General features: G+C 49.4%; 1 protein-coding gene across 1 annotated transcript in view; it reads left to right on the top strand.

Moving 5' to 3' along the window:
* TTC3 (tetratricopeptide repeat domain 3) overlaps positions 1-22,573 on the top strand; it is a 143,432-nt gene that overhangs the window by 68,416 nt on the left and 52,443 nt on the right. Inside the window, exons 21-28 of the mRNA XM_066598977.1 lie at positions 3,003-3,125; positions 6,745-6,846; positions 6,931-7,023; positions 7,664-7,728; positions 14,900-15,024; positions 15,105-15,425; positions 17,137-17,403; positions 20,565-20,611. Of these exons, the coding sequence (XP_066455074.1) occupies positions 3,003-3,125; positions 6,745-6,846; positions 6,931-7,023; positions 7,664-7,728; positions 14,900-15,024; positions 15,105-15,425; positions 17,137-17,403; positions 20,565-20,611 (1,143 nt within the window). The remainder of the gene's footprint in view (positions 1-3,002; positions 3,126-6,744; positions 6,847-6,930; positions 7,024-7,663; positions 7,729-14,899; positions 15,025-15,104; positions 15,426-17,136; positions 17,404-20,564; positions 20,612-22,573) is intronic.

The following is a 22,573-nucleotide window of genomic DNA, read 5'->3' as shown; positions in this document are numbered from 1 at the left end:
GTATCTTGGATAACAATACTTCCTGCACCGTCCTCTGACCGCCATTACTTTATTTTTCCGTAAACCTAGTTGTGCGGCCCATTTTTGCGGGCCGTCCTGTAGTTTCTGTGGTACCATTTTGGAGTGCATATGACTTTTTTTTTTTTTTTTTTTAAACTTCCTTTTATTTTTTTCAATAGTTTATGAAACTTTTCCTTTTTTTTGTAGTCCCTATAGGCGACTTGTGATTGTTTGATCGCTCCTACAGTATTCATTAAGCTGCATATTGACAGACCGTCTAGGAAGGCGTGCCTCGATCACACCTCGATAGGCATTTAGTCATGGCAGTTCTGGGGGCCTTCAGAAGACCCCAGGCTGCCATGGCAACTGAACCGCACCCCGCGACCTCACAGCTGGGATGCTGTTAGGAACCCCAGTAATGGTAAAGTTCTTGTTCCCTCTGGGGACTAAAAAAAAAAGTAAAAATTTAAGTTTAAAAAAGTTTTACTAATTTCAGTAAAAAAAAGTTACCAGTTTTTTAATAACCCGCCTTTTGCCATATTTATAATAAAAGAATCTAAAGGATAAAACTAAAATACATCTTTTGTGTCGCCGTGTTCGTAAAAGCCCGATCAATCAAAGTAACGCAATATTTACCCCCTAGGGTAAATGTCAGAAAGCATAAATAAAGAACGCCAGAATTGCGCTTTTTTGGTCACCGCATTGCCAAGAAAAATGTAATTAAAAACAATCAAAAAGTCATATGTACTCCAACATGGTACAACGGAAACTACCGGACGTCCGCAGGAAATGAGACGGAAAAGCAAAAAACGTATAGCGGTCAGCAGATGGCGCGGAAAATAACTTTGAAATGAAATTAACCTCTACAAGTTTGTATCGCAGTAATCTTATTGACCCAGAGAGTAAAGTTATCGGGTCCTTTCTTGTTGCAGTTTCTGCGCCGTAGAAACCAGACGCACCGAAGACGGCCTTTTTTTTTTTCATTTCACTCCACTAAGAATTTTTAAAAAGGATTTTATTACATTATGTAGCGCCATTGAAAAATACAACTCGTCCCGCAAAAAAACAAAAAGCCCTCAGACAGCGGTCAGAGTTATGGTTTTTTAAAAGGGGGGAGGAAAAAACGAAAATGGGAAAAAAAGGGGACGGTCCTTAAGCGGTTAAATCAGGACTTAATAGGTAAACATTAATGTCATCTCTGGGTATCTTCACAAGGCTGCTATGGTGACCGAACGGCATCCCATGATCTCGCCTCCCGGCGTCATTCACTAGACAGAGGAGCTCCCTCTGTGGACCGTTTAAATGTCGCTGTCAGTATTGAAGGTCCCTGTCATCAGTGTTTCACCTATTAACACCCGTTAACGCCCACCAACCCCCCATGATTAAACGATCTTGTAATCTGCATTTTAAAGTTGTTATTTTGGAAATCCTGTGCGAAGCATCTCTGTGTTCCGTATGAAAATGATGGGCAATGTGTCCAGTGAGCGGAGCTCCCTGCGCGGGCGGCGGCGTCTCCTCCGGAGCTCCCTGCGCGGGCGGCGGCGTCTCCTCCGGAGCTCCCTGCGCGGGCGGCGGCGTCTCCTCCGGAGCTCCCTGCGCGGGCGGCGGCGTCTCCTCCGGAGCTCCCTGCGCGGGCGGCGGCGTCTCCTCCGGAGCTCCCTGCGCGGGCGGCGGCGTCTCCTCCGGAGCTACCTGCGCGGGCGGCGGCGTCTCCTCCGGAGCTCCCTGCGCGGGCGGCGGCGTCTCCTCCGGAGCTCCCTGCGCGGGCGGCGGCGTCTCCTCCGGAGCTCCCTGCGCGGGCGGCGGCGTCTCCTCCGGAGCTCCCTGCGCGGGCGGCGGCGTCTCCTCCGGAGCTCCCTGCGCGGGCGGCGGCGTCTCCTCCGGAGCTCCCTGCGCGGGCGGCGGCGTCTCCTCCGGAGCTCCCTGCGCGGGCGGCGGCGTCTCCTCCGGAGCTCCCTGCGCGGGCGGCGGCGTCTCCTCCGGAGCTCCCTGCGCGGGCGGCGGCGTCTCCTCCGGAGCTCCCTGCGCGGGCGGCGGCGGCTCCTCCGGAGCTCCCTGCGCGGGCGGCGGCGTCTCCTCCGGAGCTCCCTGCGCGGGCGGCGGCGGCTCCTCCGGAGCTCCCTGCGCGGGCGGCGGCGGCTCCTCCGGAGCTCCCTGCGCGGGCGGCGGCGTCTCCTCCGGAGCTCCCTGCGCGGGCGGCGGCGGCTCCTCCGGAGCTCCCTGCGCGGGCGGCGGCGTCTCCTCCGGAGCTCCCTGCGCGGGCGGCGGCGTCTCCGGAGCTCCCTGCGCGGGGGGCGGCGTCTCCGGAGCTCCCTGCGCACGCACAGGATTCAGACTGCAGTGGTGATGGCAGGGATGACTTCTACATCACTTGTACAGTGAGGGCGGTGCTTGTGGAGGTATGTAGGTCACCAGAGACAGGCCGGCCGGCCCACCACACACGGGCCGGCCCACCCAATGACTGATCATCTGTGATTTGTTTGTGGCGTGGGAGAATTAAAACATGTTACAGAGATGCTTTGTACAAAATTTAAAAAAAAGAACTTGAAAATGCCCATTACAAGATTGTTAAAGGGTGTAAGGGGGTTAAACAGGTGAAAACCTGATGACCGATTCCCCTTCAACAGCAGCATCTAAGTGGTTAACGGCTGGGATAGGAGTTCTCTCTGATCCTGGCCACTTTGGCTGGGAGTGGAGTGCGCTTGGCTTCTGAGCCCTCTCCATGCAGACCCTGTGCATTAGGGGTCAGCCATGCTATAAGCTTCATAGACCTCTGCAGAAAGCAACTGTAAAGCTTGGATGCCTCTGCTAAGTGACTCGGTTCTCCTTGGATTTCTAGTTTTGCATTAGATAGAATAATCTTTCTGTAAGCGTCTGTGAATATAAGCGTTGGCGCGATCGCTCTGTACCGGGTAGCATCTCGCTCGCCCTTGAGGATGTGACGGAGGACGGGCTTCACTTCCTACCTTCAGTCTCACTTGTACCTGTTGTTCTCTCTTCAGGTTCTCCTAGATAACTGCATTGAACAGTGCAAGTTTCCTCCTAAGCCGGATGCTATTTGTCGTTATGAGCAGTGTCTAAGCTTGCCCAAAGCACAGATATATTTTTCGGACCCTGATTTCAAGGTAGGATATAATAATGGCGGCTCTTATTGCTTTAGTCCATGAGGACGGGTGCAGGCGAGGGCTGGGGGTCATGCCCTAATCACCGGATATCACAGCTCTCGTCTTTTTGGGAAATAAGACTAAAATCTGATTGGTCGCAGCCTGAAATACGTTTGGTGTCTGCGTTACCTCGAGGACCGTAATATAATATGAGAAATAATTCCAAATTCAACTTTATTAACTGGCGCCACATGCAGAGAGGTAAAACTGCGGAGGATCCCAATCAGTGTCGCTCGTGCCAGGGACAGACACCCTAGAAGGACTCTTCACATCCTGCATCACCATTACCTGACTGCGGCGGCCGCGCTGCTTCACCAGACGCTATTCTGGTCAGTACTTCGCTTGTAACCCAAAACTAAGACTGGAGCCTTCAGAGGGAACGCTCGATGGATCCACGGGGCTTCTGGTTTTTGGTTCCCTTTTGGTCTTGGCTGAAGTGTACAGATGCAAACTGCTGACCAAGCCATCACCGTGACCAAGCGGCTGTTAGGGTTATACAGTATTCTACATGCTCTGGGATGGAGTTTGTCCCATAAACTCCTCATTTCATCCTATAATCTCAGTCTAGGGAGAAGGAGAGAAAAGTAAAGCGGATGCACCTGTACCTGTAGGACGGTTATAGCGGATGGAAGGAACTGAAGGCCCCCTGACACATTAGAGCCTAGTCGTCCAACCCCACCAATAACAGCAATGCTGGACCACCCTCTAATGCAGGGGTCCCCAACTCCAGTCCTCAGGGACCACCAACAGGTCATGTTTTCAGGATATCCTATGGTAAGAACACCTGTGGCAATGTCTGAGGACCGACCATAATTACATCACCTGTATAATACTGAGGAAATCCTGAAAACATGACCTGTTGGCAGTCCCTGAGAACTGAAGTTGGGGAACACTGCTCTAATGTGTGCAGGGACAGCACAACTCTCCACCAACAGATGAGGAAAAGAAGAATCGGGGACTTTGAATTTCAACACCTAATCCTTTTGTTCCCCGAGAGATAAGTCGGTGTCAGAAATGTCTGACTGCGGCTTACCTCCCTAAACACATCAATATTTGGCTGATCCGAATGTTCATGTTTTTGAGTGAGTCGTGGGAAATCGCTGTCAGATGAATGTTTGTCCAAAAATTCTTGACAGTACTGTAAATCGGCACCTTAAAGAAGCACAAACTATTCAGATAACTTCTGCTCATCTACTGGCTTGTTAGTCTCATCATTTCTGCAACAGACTTAGATTAAAAATGTTGTTGCTTTAAATCATGTTGAAGTTACTGCCACTAGGGGTCTCCCTTCCAGCTTCTCTGTAATCCACTGTCTGTCATTAGGACAAGGATATAGATGTTTCCATCGCAACACGGGGGGGAGCCATCTTCACAGGCAGCAGGCTGACACATCTGCAGACACTGTGATAACAATCCTCATGGTCTCTGTCTCTCATGCTGTTACAATGTGTGGGTGTCTGTCTGACTATTTGTCCGCAATGTCTTTAAATGCCTGATCATCCTGGGAGAGCAGAGGGACGGGCATTCAGATACTGCCTCCTGCTGATTGGATCAGATAATGTGCAATGCAGCATGAAAAGTAAGGGCAAGGAAGTGCAGGACAGTGAACAAGTAAGGGCTTGCTACATGCCCCCTCCCTGATGGTGGATTGCAAACAGCAGAAAAACAAAAATGTGATGAAGACCAGCTGAAAATCAGACCTTGCAGACATGAAGCAGGGATGAAGGTGAGGAGAACAAAGAGTATTTTAGAACACTTGTTGAAAACTCCGGGTTAAAGCTTTAGTACCGCGTGTCGCCTCGTAGGGGCAGCAGTTATCCCCCAGCTCTCTGTGTTCACCAGTGACTCAGCTTTTACAGTAAGTAACAAAATCCATTTTCTCCCCATAAACTTCATATACTTCTAGAAAAAAAACCACTGTGTGTTTTATGCTCTGTATACATTTGCATCACTGCTCCGATCCATCCCACAATCCCAGACACAGCAGCATTGCATGCTGGGCTATTTTGTTTGGGAAAACACTAGACAGCAAAGCGGAAGCTGGATGGTCCCCATTATAGTCACGGGGGTCCATCCAGGGCCGTTGGGTTCATTATGGGACTTTCAGGTAGAGATTGTGTAGCAGAGCAGAATCCCTGCGGCCCCGAATACAACCTTCCATGAAAATAGGAAACTCCACTAAGAATCCCATGGAAAACGCATGAAATGCGGGAACTTGTTAGCTCTGTATCTGCAAAACACAGACCAAAAGATGCGGATAGAAGCATAATGCACGAAGACTATCGAGTTTCTGTAGATGCTACTGACTGATATATATACACACACAAAAATATATATATACATACATACAGAGATAGATATATAATGTGTGTGTGTAAGCCCTCACTCACTGACTCACCACTAATTCTCTAACTTCCTGAAGTCGTACAAACATGAAATTTGGCAGGCGCTTTCTTTAAGCCCTAAATAGTAAAACTTAAGGGTCACAGCTCGTTTATTCAATGCCAATTTCAAAAGTATTAGCACCCCTGTGTAAGGTAACTTCCCGATGTCGTACAAGCCTGAAATTTCGTAGGAGCATTCTTTAGGTCCTAAATTTAAAAAGTAAAGGGGTCACAACTCGAATATTCAATGCTAATTACAAAAGTAAGTGCACCCCTATGTAATGTAACTCCCTGCTTTCGTACAGGCCTGAAATTTGGCATGACCATTCTTTACGTCCTAAATAGAAAAAAGTAAAGGGGTCGTAACTCACTTTTTCAATTAGCATTAAATAATCAAGTGCCCCCCTATGTAATGTAACTTCTCCTTGTCCTACAAGTGTGAAATTTGGCACGAGCATTCTTTAGGTCCTAAGTGAGGAGAGTGGGAGGGGTGGCACATTCTGCAGAGGGACATCGGTATATGCAGCCTGAGGAGAATCTAATGCTCCTGCACGTGTATACATATGTTATTCCTTGGTTCCTCTGAAGTAACAGCCACTTCATAAAATTTTCTGTTCAAGCAACTCGCAAACATCGGTACCAAATTACCTCGGGTGAAGCCGGGCATATCAGCTAGTGTGTGTGTATATGTATGTATGTATATGTATGTGTGTGTGTATGTATGTGTATATATATATGTGTGTGTGTGTGTGTGTGTGTGTGTGTGTGTGTGTGTGTGTGTGTGTGTGTATATATATATATATATATATATATATATATATATATAAATATATAATACATACGGCTGGTGTTCCCGTCTAACACATATATATATATACGGCTGGTGTTACCGTCTAACATATATATATACTTCTGTCTCCGCAGGGCTTTATACGGCTGGTGTTGCTGTCTAACATATATATATATATTTCTGTCTCCGCAGGGCTTTATACGGCTGGTGTTCCCGTCTAACCCATATATATATATATACGGCTGGTGTTGCTGTCTAACATATATATATACTTCTGTCTCCGCAGGGCTTTATACGGCTGGTGTTACTGTCTAACATATATATATATATACTTCTGTCTCCGCAGGGCTTTATACGGCTGGTGTTACTGTCTAACATATATATATATATACTTCTGTCTCCGCAGGGCTTTATACGGCTGGTGTGCTGCCAGTTCTGTAGGGTTGAGTTTCATGTTTGTTGTTGGAAAAAAATGAAGGCCACGTTGTATTGTGATAAGAATGACAAGGTGAGCGCCCCCCTCTGCCGCATCCCGAGGGTCTTACGAAGGTTTTACCAACTTGTTTCACAATTTTTTTTTTTTTGCCCACAGGATTTCCTAAAATATACATGCCTCACCCCAGACTGCCGCGGGGTCATTTCTCATATTGTAATATTTGACTCCATGGCACAAGTAAAATGCGAGGTACGTTTTCCATTGCAGTTTGCTGAGATGGGTTGCTTGGGACTTCAGTACTCGTGACCTAGGCTCCGCCCCTCGGGATCCCAGCCAATCAGCTGCTTGTGTGGACAGAGCTGGAAACCGACAGCAGCAGCCGGATTGGCACTTCAGGCGCAGCTCCCATTGAATTCAGTGCATTACCAACCTGGGCGTCTGCAGAATGTACGGCATGCCTCCTTCCAGCTCTGTCTGCATGGACAGCGGGCCTGGCCAACAACTGCTCAGTAGGCATCCTGGGCCGCGGACCCCCACCAATAAACTATTAAGACACACTCAAAAATTCTCACCCTGCATGTTTTTTCACTGCTAATGTACGTACGTAAGCAGGAGCGGCGCAGCGACTGTAATATTCAGCCACAGCGCGGTGAGATGGAATATGAATGGGCTCTTTGTAATACCTCATTTCACCTGTGGGGGTGCTGCAGGGAAATTGAACACTTACTCCCAGGTTTTCCCACTGCTGATCGCTGGAGGTCCTAGCAAGGAACACTGTGATCGGCTTATTGTCAATGACCCTTCTAACAAGTAGCAAGTGTACAAAGCTGAGAGCCTGCTTTTAGGATAAAGTCTCACTGATATTACTGTTCTTTTCTCTTGTGTAAAGTTTGAAGATAAAACCTTAAAGAAGAGAGAACCACAGAAGCATCCGGCAAAACATAAAGTCAGCAGGTGAGGTTCTGTGTTGGTCCCTGTATCCAGCGCTGGTAGGTGGAGGTCCTTTTTGTTCCTGTTTCAGTCCTTTTCACATCGCAGCTTTGCCATTCAGCTTCCATTTTTAAACCGAGAAGAAGAGGCTGAACGCGTCTGTATATTGTTGGTGGTACACAAGGGGGCGCTCTCTCAAGTCTGGGAATTGGATGTTTCTGGGAAGACCCGTGGTGGTTGAGGCTCCAGAACAATTGCCTTTCCTAGAATTCGGTCCTGACTAGAACTTACTGCTCTTGGCCGATCACTTCTAGACTGTAGCACAGCGGAAGCATCGTGTGAATATGCGTCCCCGCCGGCCGCGTCATCCGGCACTGCCGCTGCGTCACGTGCTGTACCCGCATGCGCGCCGGCCCGCCAGGTGGGACACGTACAACGGATCCGGAGTGGTGAGTATGGGGTTTATGGGGGGCGCTGTGGTGGACTCCGCTGTGATATTCCGCTGGTGGAGTCCATCACAGCCGTAAGCATGAGGGCTTAAAATTGCCTTTAAGTATAAGAACTTTCATGTGTTGTATCCGTGACTAGAAAAATGCTTTGCCACAGGTGAATGTGGTGATGGGGTCTTATCCTCGCTCTCAGGTTTTGTCCTGTTTCTCCAACATAAAGGCCCCCAACAGGACACTTACTGTAGCGGATCAGGTACAACATCAGACGTGGAACATGTGAATGTCCCAGGATCTTATAGTCCTGCTGTGTGTTGGGGTTATGTATCCTGTCCGTGGTCCGTACATGTCAGCAGGTCTTACAGCTCCTTACATTACAGGGATCTTATAGTCCTGCTGTGTGTTGGGGTTATGTATCCTGTCTGCGGTCCGTACATGTCAGCAGGTCTTACAGCTCCTTACATTCAGGGATCTTATAGTCCTGCTGTGTGTTGGGGTTATGTATCCTGTCCGCAGTCCGTACATGTCAGCAGGTCTTACAGCTCCTTACCTTACAGGGATCTTATAGTCCTGCTGTGTGTTGGGGTTATGTATCCTGTCTGCGGTCCGTACATGTCAGCAGGTCTTACAGCTCCTTACATTACAGGGATCTTATAGTCCTGCTATGTGTTGGGGTTATGTATCCTGTCCGTGGTCCGTACATGTCAGCAGGTCTTACAGCTCCTTACATTACAGGGATCTTATAGTCCTGCTGTGTGTTGGGGTTATGTATCCTGTCCGTGGTCCGTACATGTCAGCAGGTCTTACAGCTCCTTACATTACAGGGATCTTATAGTCCTGCTGTGTGTTGGGGTTATGTATCCTGTCCGTGGTCCGTACATGTCAGCAGGTCTTACAGCTCCTTACCTTACAGGGATCTTATAGTCCTGCTGTGTGTTGGGGTTATGTATCCTGTCTGCGGTCCGTACATGTCAGCAGGTCTTACAGCTCCTTACATTACAGGGATCTTATAGTCCTGCTGTGTGTTGGGGTTATATATCCTGTCTGCGGTCCGTACATGTCAGCAGGTCTTACAGCTCCTTACATTACAGGGATCTTATAGTCCTGCTGTGTGTTGGGGTTATGTATCTTGTCCGCAGTCAGTATATGTGAGCAGGTCTTACAGCTCCTTACATTACAGGGATCTTATAGTCCTGCTGTGTGTTGGGGTTATGTATCCTGTCTGCGGTCCGTACATGTCAGCAGGTCTTACAGCTCCTTACATTACAGGGATCTTATAGTCCTGCTGTGTGTTGGGGTTATGTATCCTGTCCGCGGTCCGTACATGTCAGCAGGTCTTACAGCTCCTTACATTACAGGGATCTTATAGTCCTGCTGTGTGTTGGGGTTATGTATCCTGTCAGCGGTCCGTACATGTGAGCAGGTCTTAGAGCTCTTTACATTACAGGGATCTTATACTCCTGCTGTGTGTTGGGGTTATGTATCCTGTCCGCGGTCCGTACATGTCAGCAGGTCTTACAGCTCCTTACATTACAGGGATCTTATAGTCCTGCTGTGTGTTGGGGTTATGTATCCTGTCGGCGGTCCGTACATGTCAGCAGGTCTTACAGCTCCCTACACTACAGGGATCTTATAGTCCTGCTGTGTGTTGGGGTTATGTATCCTGTCCGCAGTCCGTACATGTCAGCAGGTCTTACAGCTCCTTACATTACAGGGATCTTATCGTCCTGCTGTATGTTGGGGTTATGTATCCTGTCTACAGTCCATACATGTCAGCAGGTCTTACAGCTCCTTACATTACAGGGATCTTATAGTCCTGCTGTGTGTTGGGGTTATGTATCCTGTCTGCGGTCCGTACATGTCAGCAGGTCTTACAGCTCCTTACCTTACAGGGATCTTATAGTCCTGCTGTATGTTGGGGTTATGTATCTTGTCTGCGGTCCGTACATGTCAGGAGGTCTTACAGCTCCTTACATTACAGGGATCTTATAGTCCTGCTGTGTGTTGGGGTTATGTATACTGTCCGTGGTCCGTACATGTCAGCAGGTCTTACAGCTCCTTACATTACAGGGATCTTATAGTCCTGCTGTGTGTTGGGGTTATGTATCCTGTCTGCGGTCCGTACATGTCAGCAGGTCTTACGGCTGCCTTACATTACGGGATCTTATAGTCCTGCTGTATGTTGGGGTTATGTATCCTGTCGGCGGTCCGTACATGTCAGCAGGTCTTACAGCTCCTTGCATTACAGGGATCTTATAGTCCTGCTGTGTGTTGGGGTTATGTATTCTGTCCGCGGTCCGTACATGTCAGCAGGTCTTACAGCTCCTTACATTACAGGGATCCTATAGTCCTGCTGTGTGTTGGGGATCTGTATCCTGTCCGCAGTCCGTACTTGTCAGCAGGTCTTACAGCTCCTTACATTACAGGGATCTTATAGTCCTGCTGTGTGTTGGGGTTATGTATCCTGTCTGCGGTCCGTACATGTCAGCAGGTCTTACAGCTCCTTACATTACAGGGATCTTATAGTCCTGCTGTGTGTTGGGGTTATGTATCCTGTCCGTGGTCCGTGCATGTCAGCAGGTCTTACAGCTCCTTACCTTACAGGGATCTTATAGTCCTGCTGTGTGTTGGGGTTATGTATCCTGTCTGCGTTCCATACATGTCAGCAGGTCTTACAGCTCCTTACGTTACAGAGATCTTATAGTCCTGCTGTGTGTTGGGATTATGTATCCTGTCCGCGGTCCGTACATGTCAGCAGGTCTTACAGCTCCTTACATTACAGGGATCTTATAGTCCTGCTGTGTGTTGGGGTTATGTATCCTGTCCGTGGTCCGTGCATGTCAGCAGGTCTTACAGCTCCTTACCTTACAGGGATCTTATAGTCCTGCTGTGTGTTGGGGTTATGTATCCTGTCTGCGTTCCATACATGTCAGCAGGTCTTACAGCTCCTTACATTACAGAGATCTTATAGTCCTGCTGTGTGTTGGGATTATGTATCCTGTCCGCGGTCCGTACATGTCAGCAGGTCTTACAGCTCCTTACATTACAGGGATCTTATAGTCCTGCTGTGTGTTGGGGTTATGTATCCTGTCCGTGGTCCGTGCATGTCAGCAGGTCTTACAGCTCCTTACCTTACAGGGATCTTATAGTCCTGCTGTGTGTTGGGGTTATGTATCCTGTCTGCGTTCCATACATGTCAGCAGGTCTTACAGCTCCTTACATTACAGGGATCTTATAGTCCTGCTGTATGTTGGGGTTATGTATCCTGTCTGCGGTCCGTACATGTCAGCAGGTCTTACAGCTGCTTACATTACAGGGATCTTATAGTCCTGCTGTGTGTTGGGGTTATGTATCCTGTCTGCGGTCCGTACATGTCAGCAGGTCTTACAGCTCCTTACATTACAGGGATCTTATAGTCCTGCTGTGTGTTGGGGTTATGTATCCTGTCCGTGGTCCGTGCATGTCAGCAGGTCTCACAGCTCCTTACATTACAGGGATCTTATAGTCCTGCTGTGTGTTGGGGTTATGTATCCTGTCCGTGGTCCGTACATGTCAGCAGGTCTTACAGCTCCTTACATTACAGGGATCTTATAGTCCTGCTGTGTGTTGGGGATCCGTATCCTGTCTGCGGTCCGTGCATGTCAGCAGGTCTTACAGCTCCTTACCTTACAGGGATCTTATAGTCCTGCTGTGTGTTGGGGTTATGTATCCTGTCTGCGTTCCATACATGTCAGCAGGTCTTACAGCTCCTTACATTACAGAGATCTTATAGTCCTGCTGTGTGTTGGGATTATGTATCCTGTCTGCGGTCCGTACATGTCAGCAGGTCTTACAGCTCCTTACATTACAGGGATCTTATAGTCCTGCTGTGTGTTGGGGTTATGTATCCTGTCTGCGGTCCGTACATGTCAGCAGGTCTTACAGCTCCTTACATTACAGGGATCTTATAGTCCTGCTGTGTGTTGGGGTTATGTATCCTGTCTGTGGTCCGTACATGTCAGCAGGTCTCACAGCTCCTTACAGTATAGGGATCTTATAGTCCTGCTGTGTGTTGGGGTTATATATCCTGTCTGCGGTCCGTACATGTCAGCAGGTCTTACAGCTCCTTACATTACAGGGATCTTATAGTCCTGCTGTGTGTTGGGGTTATGTATACTGTCTGTGGTCCGTACATGTCTTCTCCATATAGGGAACCCAGTACTATGAGTAAAGCATTATAGTTCGGGGCCCTGTTACAAGTTTTGCATCGGGGCCCAGGAGCTTCAAGTTACGCCTCTGGCCACTGGGATAACCAGAAATCAACTGCTCCAATATACAGAAAAGGAAGGAAACTGTTGTGTGCCTCTAGTAGTGACCTACAATTCATAGATATAGTTATATACTTAAAGGGGTTGTCCCGCGCCGAAACAGGGTTTTTTTTTTTTTTCAACCCCCCCCCCCCCCCCCCCCGTTCGGCGCGAGACAACCCCGATGCAGGGGTTAAAAAAGATCACCGGACGGCGCTTACCTGAATCCCCGCGCTCCGGTGACTTCTTACTTACCCGGTGAAGATGGCCGCCGGCATCTTCTCCCTCCGTGGACCGCAGGGCTTCTGTGCGGTCCATTGCCGATTCCAGCCTCCTGATTGGCTGGAATCGGCACGTGACGGGGCGGAGCTACACGGAGCCCCATTGAGAAGATAAGAAGACCCGGACTGCGCAAGCGCGTCTAATTTGGCCATTAGACGGCGAAAATTAGACGGCAACCATGGAGACGAGGACGCCAGCAACGGAGCAGGTAAGTGAATAACTTTTTATAACTTCTGTATGGCTCATAATTAATGCACAATGTACATTACAAAGTGCATTAATATGGCCATACAGAAGTGTATACCCCCACTTGCTGCCACGGGACAACCCCTTTAAGAGCATTATACTTTAAGTCCCAACATCACAGAAGAATTTAGGAATATAAGTTTATAACCACCTTTGATACTATCAGAAATAGTATGAATCTCGAAGGGGGGTTTCTACGTCAGTTAAGATTATGAGATATGAGAAACACAGAGCAAAGGTAACACGCTGGCCTAGTGGTGAACCTCTAACATCAATTTAGAGACTATAAACTTTCCCATTCCTTGTCACTGGACTCATTATTTACTGTTATGCTCATCCCTCCTTAGTATGTGCCCTCCTATCCTTATCCTCTGTTTCTGGTATTTATCATCTATGTGCAGATTAGGTTCCCCATGTCTGTGCCCCCCTGTGATCGTGTATATGTTTTATTATAAATACGTCTTTAGGTTTGTTCCATGAAGCCTGAGGAAGGACCCTGAGAGGTCGAAAAGCTTACTGTAACATCATGTATGTCTGTTGGCCATTAAAAGGTCTCATATCTACAGGATGACTCGGTTTCTCTCACTGAGAACGATCGCACTTTGCTCTCCTGGTGACTCCGGACTGAACCTTTTTCATTTTAATTATTGGAGTCTGCATACAGCTGCAGCCTGAGTTTTATCACAGGCCTTCCTTTAAGTCCTTAGTGACGCAGCCCATACTGGACCCAAGGACGTGATTTTTTTTTTGGAGTTTTTGATCTCCCCTATTTAAAACTTTTTATTTTTCCGTCAACATGGCCGATCTTGTTTTTTGCATGACGAACTGCATGTTTTATCGGTACTATTTTGGGGTACACAAGGCTTTTTGATCAGTTTTTTTTTTCTTCTTAATTTTAAGAGCAGCAAGTGCTTTAAAAGGGTTTGTTTTTTTCTGGGTTTTTTTTTTAATTAACTATTTTAACATTTTTATATACTTTTTTCTTGTCCCTGTAGGGGACCTGAACCTATGATGCTATGGTCTCTGATAATACACTGCAGTACTTCTGTTCTGCAATGTATTATTGCTAATCGTAGTGGTCACTGGCCGTGGTAGACCCAATAGAAAAATGTCATTAAAATCTTCAGTTAAAGGAAGAAAACCTGCAATGACAAAATGCTCTAAGTGCGTGGCGTTTTTTCCTCCTTTAGGCCTCATGTCCACGGGGAAAATCAGATCCGCTGCAGATTCTACATGTAGAATCTGCAGCGGGTCCCTCCTGCCCCGCGGACATGAGCGCTGAAAATAGAAATTTAAAAGCATTTACCTTTCCGTAGCGGGCGGCGAAGGTCAGCTGTTCCTCACGGCCGGATCTTCATTTTCGGCCGGCGGATGAATTCCTGACGCCGGCGGCACGTCGCCGGCACGTCGTCGACGTGCCGCGCGCATGCGCCGGGCACATCCGCCGAGCCGAAGCAAGGGAGATGCGGCCGTGACGAAGAGCAGAGCTTCGCGGTCCGCTGCGGGTGAGTAAATGCTTTTAATTCCTATTTTAGGTCTTCCATAGGCTTCAATAGAAGCCCGCGGGAGCCGTCCCCGCGGGAGACCCGCACGAAAATGGAGCATGGTCCAGATTTTTTCATGCTCCATTTTTTTTTAAATGCCTTTTATTGACGATCCGCGGGTATTTATCTACCCGCGGGTGGTCAATGCATCCCTATGGGATGCGGATCCGCGGATCCGCGCGCGGGAGATCCGCTGCGGATTTTAAATCACATTTTGCCCGTGGACATGAGCCCTTAGTTGCAGGAAATGGTATGTGTGACAGAGCGTCTTGGGAGAATCTAATTCAAACATACCGTAGAACTTGATGAGGGCACCTAAAGCCCAATCCCATAATTCGCGCAGTAAATGGCGCTCAGTCTCCTTTTTTTTTCTTTTGAAATATTCTAACAGCAAAAGCAATAAAATGAAGTATGAAAATAAATCTGAGCGCAAGAAAGCCGTAGAGGAGGAGTCTGTAGGCCACCCTGATGACAGTAAGAAGCTGCCGCCAGAAGCTGCTGTGCCTGACGCGGGCGGTAAGTGCAGACCTGACCTCACCCCGCTCCCACATGACCGCTGGGGTACCTGAGACGCATCTTCATGTTCTGTCTTCCAGTGACTAATGGCTACCGAGCCAAGTGGGATCCTTTATTGGCGCAAGTATTAAGGAAGGAGGGGCTGATAAACCGCGGATGTCCGGTCTGCTTTCCCAGCTTTTGGGAGTCTGTAAGCGTATGGAGGATTATCAGTCAGGAGAAGCTGGAGGAGCTGGAGAGGAGCGGCGCGGCGGCCGGCGGTAGAATGAAGAGCTTCCTAACCTATCTGTACCAAGTAAATGATCGGGTGAAGACCAGAGTGTTCCTGTATCTGCTGCTGGCGCAGGACGGGCTTATAACCGATAGCTTACACCAGTGGCTCCTTATAGTAAATTATAAAGGTATTCCTCTTCGCCAACGTCTTCTACAGAAGGGAAGTTTGCTGCCTTCTTTCTGTAATGTTATAATTAAGATTGTGGTACTTCGGGATTGCAAGTTATCAACGCTACTATTAGGCCTTATGTACACGGCCGTGACGGAATACCGCAGCGGAGTCCGTCACGGCGCCCCCCAAAGACCCCATACTCACCTCTGGATCCGCTGCGCGTAGTCCCGCATGACGCTCCGGCGCACGTGCAGTACAGCACATGACCCGCCGGCAGCGTCATATGACGCGGTGGGCGGGGCGTGTATGCACGCTACACAGCGGAAGTATAGCTTGACGGGCGGCTTCCATTGACTACAATGGAAGCTGTCCATGCGTACTCCCAAATAGGACATGCTGCGGGTAATTTCATGCTGCAGAATCCCGCAGCGAGTACATTGAGCTATTGTATTCAATAGAACCTAATAGCTGCAGTGAAACGCCGCGGAATTTCACCACGTTTTACGCGATGGAAATCCGCCTGTGGGAATTAGGCCTTATGGGGTGACATGAAGCATCGGGAGGTTTCATCACTCCTCATCTTACATTGCAAACAATCCAACAATCTGATGGTTGCTGTGGATGATGCAGTTGATCCCCAGCAGCACTTTTCCTCACCGGACCAAATATGCGACAGCCGCCAGGAACCTGAACCCGCTCCCAGATGGTCCAAATGAAGAAATGATGCAGCAGGTTGCAAGAAGTAACTTAACAAACGTTATTCTCCCATGACATGAAAACCGCAGATGGTCGGCTGATCGTTTCTTCATTTGGTCGCAGTGGATAATGTCACCAAGCAGATCAGCCTGAGGCATTTATGTGGATGAGTGTCCAAGCCTGACCCAAACTCAGGAAGTCATAGGAGTCTGTGAGGCTCTGTGGTCAGGTCGGTAGACCCATGGTCTGTCAGGACACTTGTTCGTAATACAAATAATATGCACAAGTGGAATCAGCCGTAAAGGGGATTCGAGTTGTAAGCGACTCATGGTCTATCCTCAGGACAGGTCATCAATAGTGGACCAATGAGGGTCCGCCGCCCGGGGTCAGCTGTTTGCTGGGAAAGTGTACTCATGTACAGACATCATTTCTGCAGGAAGCAGACAGCTCCATTCTCACTGCAGTGGTCAGGCTTAGTATGCACTTTCAGATAACTTTTGACATGTCATAGAGACACGTCTAAGAGGCAGTCTTCAGCTACTAGAAGGAGACCGAAATTAGCTGAGGGGAAACAGCGAATGTTCTCGCGATCAGCTGGGGTGTCGGCAGCAGGACCCCCACTGATCAAAACTTTTGACGGACACGCCAAAAGTTGGCTGAAAGTGTAGTTTGTATTTAACTCCCATTTACTTCAATAGAAGTTTTGGAAATAACGTAAGACCACCGGCTCGGCTACCACATAACTCCCATCTACCGCCCGTGTACAACTGTGTTGGGGAAGGCTAGATCTGTAGACAGATCCGTGCCCCCCCCCCCCCCCCCCCCCCCGGATGAAAGCACTCATTACTTTTATTTCACTTTTTCTCACTTTTTCCCCGCTGTTTTTGCTGCGTATTTGTTTTATATTACTTTTGTTTTGTTAAAAAGTAACACGAAAAATGTCTAAAACTGCAAGAAAAGTAGCAGACGAGTGCAGAGGAGTACTGAGGCGTTATTTTGGGACTTTCACCACTTTCACTTTTCTTTTTAAGGTTTGGAAGCCGCTGTAGAGTTTCGAAAGCATAATAAAGAGCGTCTGCAAAGCATTAAGTTAGAGAGCGTAATAAATATATGGAATGAAGGCTATGGGAAGAACATAAACTATATGATGGACGGCGCCTCCAGCAGTCTGGCGGACTTCGTAACTAGTATGAATGTGGAAGGATTCCGGTGTTTCTTGTGGCTTCTTGAAGACAACAAGCAGATTGCATCGGAGCTCGGCCTGGAGAAAGAATTAGATAAATATTTCCAAGAGATGGGTGAGAACGATCGGCTACATTGTCTCTATAGAAGCGGCTGACGAGATCCAGACACGAGCCTTAAATATACTCAACATTAAAACTGCAACGCCAGGAAGGAAAAGTCGTGGAACGATGGAAGTGACAGGATGGATGATATGCTAATGATATGCAAATGATGAACATTTTTTTTAAAACCCCTGGATGTGTTCAGTACGGAGTATGAGCGCCACCCGCTGTAATACACGCACTTCCACGCCTTGGCGTGCTGGCCATCAGGTTATTAATGGTTGTCTGCAGAATGTTCTGCTATGATGAATGCACTTGGGCATGAAGACCATCAAGATGCTGGCAGCTGCCTTTCCATTTACCGACCAATAAGGTCCCAGATATTGTCTGTAGGAGAGGGGTCTGGCGGGCGCCGCAGGAGACGGGAGAGGGGTCCGTAGGGCGCCACAGGCGACGGGAGAGGGGTCCGTAGGGCGCCGCAGGCGACGGGAGAGGGGTCCGTAGGGCGCCGCAAGCCATGGTAGTACGTTCAGGCCTGGCGTTGTTGTGTTGAAGGGCTCCTGGGACACTTAGGAGAAATGTCCGCACTGCCGCTTCCACGACCAAATCGGCTACTGTACATTCTGACACCCAAGACTACAACCCTGTAGGACCGGTGTGACCTCCCCTCGTGAAGGCCTCTTCATGGCGTTGCCCACTTGGTCCCCAGACCAATCTCCAGCATCGCACAATCACACCATGAGACTTCATCTGATTTGTGAGGTTTCAGGTGTCTAAAAAATTTTCTTTTGATGTGTTTTTTTTACCATTGAGCCCCTCCCACATGCCACAGATTGTAGCGGGGTGCTTGAACATTTCATCATTTGCATATCTGGACGCCGCCTCCTACTTCTCCGATTCACACGTCCTCCGGACTTCTCCTTCGTGCCGTTTCAGCGTTGAGGAGATAGGGCTGTCTTCACGGTTCCTCTCCAGATTCGCCTCTGTTGAGCCCTTCAGTTTTTCTCCGCTCTTCTGCCCCCAAAAATAGAATATAAAGAAAGAAGTAAAACTGAAATAAACGTATTTTCTGGGGTCGGAGAGTGCAGCCGGCTGCGTCATGTGATCCAACGAAAACTGAAACCGAACTGAACTGTTTGTTTAAAAACCAACTGAAATCGGTGGAGAAAAACCGGAAATGTTTATTTCAGTTTTCCTTTAGCTTTTCTCTGCTTCAAAAATAGAACAGAGCGGTGGAAAGGCGCAGGAGTACAATGCGAGAGTGGGAGGAGCCTAACCGCGCTAGATACAAGCGTTTGATGTCAGAGCAACATGGGAAATCCTTTGATCAATGGAGGTCTTCCTGTTAAGATCCCAGCTGATCATGGAAAAAAAATAAAGGGGTGCCGCGTTCCCCGAGTGCTGTGCCGCTGCAAATGTCTTCATTGTTTCTGCTCCTCCTGCCAGCTGAAGACTGAAGCATGGAGGTCTGTAGGCGTCGTAGACAGCTGCCCAGAGGAACCAACAGGAGGCGAAGACTGCTGAAGAAGCAAAGCACTCGGGGTGCTCGGAAATCTGTAGGGGGGAGGTGGGTTCAGCAATCTGTGGGGGGGAGGGGTGCTCGGCAATCTGTACGGGGGAGGTGGTTTCAGCAATCTGTGGGGGGGAGGTGGGTTCAGCAATCTGTGGGGGGGGAGGTGGGTTCAGCAATCTGTGGGGGGGGGTGTTCGGCAATCTGTACGGGGGAGGTGGGTTCAGCAATCTGTGGGGGGGAAGGGTGCTCGGCAATCTGTGGGGGGAGGGGTGCTCGGCAATCTGAGGGCATCTCAGCAGTAGCATCTCCATTGATCAAAACTTTTGACACGTTGCTCTGATATGTAAAAAGAAAAAAGTGCACTTGCTCGTTAAGGTCCGTCTACACCGTCCTATCTTCTGCCAGGAGCGAGTGCTGATCGACATTTTTACAAATTGATTGGGTTCTTGTTCAGCTCCATTTACACAGAGCAGTCCGCTCTACCGTCGGGAGGGGTATCATCACTCCTTAAGGGAGAGCACCTAAAAACTGAGGAGAATTATAAGGCCATGCATGCTCCTCTGGGAAATATATGTAAATTAGGAAGATGGAACGATATCTCTGCAGCACCACCTAGTGGATGGCAGCATTCCTGCAAATCAATGTCTGACCCTTTATACGGGTCTTAATAACAATGATTGGGAATTGAAAACCAAAGATCTGTATAAAGGGTCGGACATTGAGTTGCAGGAATGCTGACATCCAATAGGTGGCGCTGCAGAGGGATTGTTCCATCTTTCTTATTTGCATAAATAATTATTGGCACAATGTTTGGGCACATGCATCATTGCTGGCAGCACAGTACTGAGTACATGGGCGGAGTGCTGCCAATAACAGATAAAAAATGTGATCACCCAGCAAGCAAGCTTGTTTGTCAGGTGATCAGCGGCACCTTCCAAGCAGATGATCGGGGGAATAACCAGCCATGATGGACACTGCCAGCAAGATGGAAGCATTTTATTGCATGGTGCCCACTGTGATCGGTGTAATGTCTGTCTAATCCACATGTAATAAAGGGACATGGCGAGCGGGACCCTCTCTGTGGCAGGGGCACGGCAAGCGGGACCCTCTCTGTGGCAGGGTCACGGCGAGCGGGACCCTCTCTGTGGCGGGGTCACGGCGAGCGGGACCCTCTCTGTGGCGGGGTCACGGCGAGCGGGACCCTCTCTGTGGCCGGGGCACGACGAGCGGGACCCTCTCTGTGGCCGGGGCACGACGAGCGGGACCCTCTCTGTGGCCGGGGCACGACGAGCGGGACCCTCTCTGTGGCCGGGGCACGACGAGCGGGACCCTCTCTGTGGCCGGGGCACGACGAGCGGGACCCTCTCTGTGGCCGGGGCACGGCGAGCGGGACCCTCTCTGTGGCCGGGGCACGGCGAGCGGGACCCTCTCTGTGGCCGGGGCACGGCGAGCGGGACCCTCTCTGTGGCCGGGGCACGGCGAGCGGGACCCTCTCTGTGGCCGGGGCACGGCGAGCGGGACCCTCTCTGTGGCCGGGGCACGGCGAGCGGGACCCTCTCTGTGGCAGGGGCAGGGCGTTGTGTAGATCAGACCTCTCCACACTGTAGTGCTTCTAGAATCGTGTGCCAACTAACACCGCTGTGTGCCGCTTCTCTTACAGATATACCGTGCGCTCAAGTTCCCAAGCAGTCCTTTGAAAACTATAATGTAAGTTGATCAGTTGATCGTTTCGTTTGGTCGCCTGTGTTCGCCGCTGATCTCCCTGAATGTGAGCCCAATCTAGGGAACGTCTCGCGTCACGACGACCTCTTGTTCTGTCAAGTAGATCCGTGAATCGCTGGAGGTCAGCTGGTACCACTGAGGCTACCGCTGCGTCACCGCTGGAGTGACCACTGCTGGCATATATAGGGTTACACATCGCCATTAACCCCTTAGGGATGCCGCCTATTTTGGTCCTAGGAACACAACTATTTTTTTTTCTATTTTCATCTCCAGTTTTAGGAGCCATAACTTTTTTATTTTTGCGCCGCTGTTTTTGACGTGACGGGCTGTAGATTTTATTGGTGCCATTTTTGGGTACACATAAAGTATTTCAAATTTTTTCTAATTTTTGTTTTTGGAGGGCGGCAAGAAAAACCATCAATTCTGCGTTTCCTTTTTGCAGGTTAATCATGCAGTATAAAGGTTATGATACATTTTTTTCTGCGGGTCGGTGCAATTGCAGCAATACCAAAATTATATATATATATTCTTTTTAGTGCCCTCCTGTGAACCCTCTTTATGCCATGATCAAGTGGGGATCGCCATCCATAAGGTGTAAATGTTCGCTGCTTCTTGAACTACTTTCCACCCAGGATGTACACTCCGGGGCGGGAAGGGGTTAAATGATAGAGTGCAAATGAACAACAGGCGGAAAAAACCCAGGGGATCAAGCATGCATAAATTGGTGAAAGTAAGAAGGTGGTCACTGCCCAGGGGGTCTCCAGCACCCCCACTCCTGGTTAGCAATGTGTCACCACCATGTGGTCTCCAAGGACTTCAGAGGAAGGCCAGCCGATTGTGAAGTTGTCCATATTTAAGATTTATTTCTGGGCTCTACTAGTCCTAACGCATTATGAAACATATTGATACCGCCACAATCGGCTGGCCTTCCTCTGAAGTCCTTGGAGACCACATGGTGACACATTGCTAACCAGGAGTGGGGGTGCTGGAGACCCCTGGGCAGTTGACCACCTTCTTCCTTTCACCATTTGGTCCTGGTCGATCCCTCGGAGCGCTGGTGGGTTTTTTTCTACCTATCGATTTGCTTTTTCCTCATCTGATATTCCATTTTGGGGCCCCGTGTGACCAGGACAGGTTGACCCGTTAGCTAAAGTTCCCATTACTGCCTTCAGGGACCTCGGGCGTGGCGGACTACCCCATAAAGGGTGGCCTGTTCATGCCGGGTACGTCTCCTCTTATTCCTCTCGAACAGCGACACGTTTTTACCGCAGGAGCGACGCCGCTGTTCAAATTATCCTTGAAACGATTTAGTGGCGCATTTCTTAGTGGTGAGAATAGGATGATGGGTTAGGGGGGATGGTGTCCTCTGGGTGTCGTGGGGGGATGGATGTCCTCTGGGTGTCGTGGGGGGATGATGTCCTCTGGGTGTCGTGGGGGGATGATGTCCTCTGGGTGTCGTGGGGGGATGATGTCCTCTGGGTGTCGTGGGGGGATGGATGTCCTCTGGGTGTCGTGGGGGGATGATGTCCCCTGGGTGTCGTGGGGGGATGATGTCCTCTGGGTGTCGTGGGGGGATGGATGTCCTCTGGGTGTCGTGGGGGGATGGATGTCCTCTGGGTGTCGTGGGGGGATGGTGTCCTCTGGGTGTTGTGGGGGGATGGTGTCCTCTGCGTGTCGTGGGGGTATGATGTCCTCTGGGTGTCGTGAGGGGATGGTGTCCTCTGGGTGTCGTGGGGGGATGGTGTCCTCTGGGTGTCGTGGGGGGATGGTGTCCTCTGGGTGTCGTGGGGGGATGGTGTCCTCTGGGTGTCGTGGGGGGATGGTGTCCTCTGGGTGTCGTGGGGGGATGGTGTCCTCTGGGTGTCGTGAGGGGATGATGTCCTCTGGGTGTCGTGAGGGGATGATGTCCTCTGGGTGTCGTGGGGGGTTGATGTCCTCTGGGTGTCG

The sequence above is a fragment of the Eleutherodactylus coqui genome, chromosome 4 (assembly GCF_035609145.1).
Source record: "Eleutherodactylus coqui strain aEleCoq1 chromosome 4, aEleCoq1.hap1, whole genome shotgun sequence".
Lineage (NCBI taxonomy): Eukaryota > Metazoa > Chordata > Amphibia > Anura > Eleutherodactylidae > Eleutherodactylus > Eleutherodactylus coqui.
The sequence above is the reverse complement of the archived record's forward strand: the minus strand, read 5'-3'. Positions and strand labels throughout refer to the sequence as shown.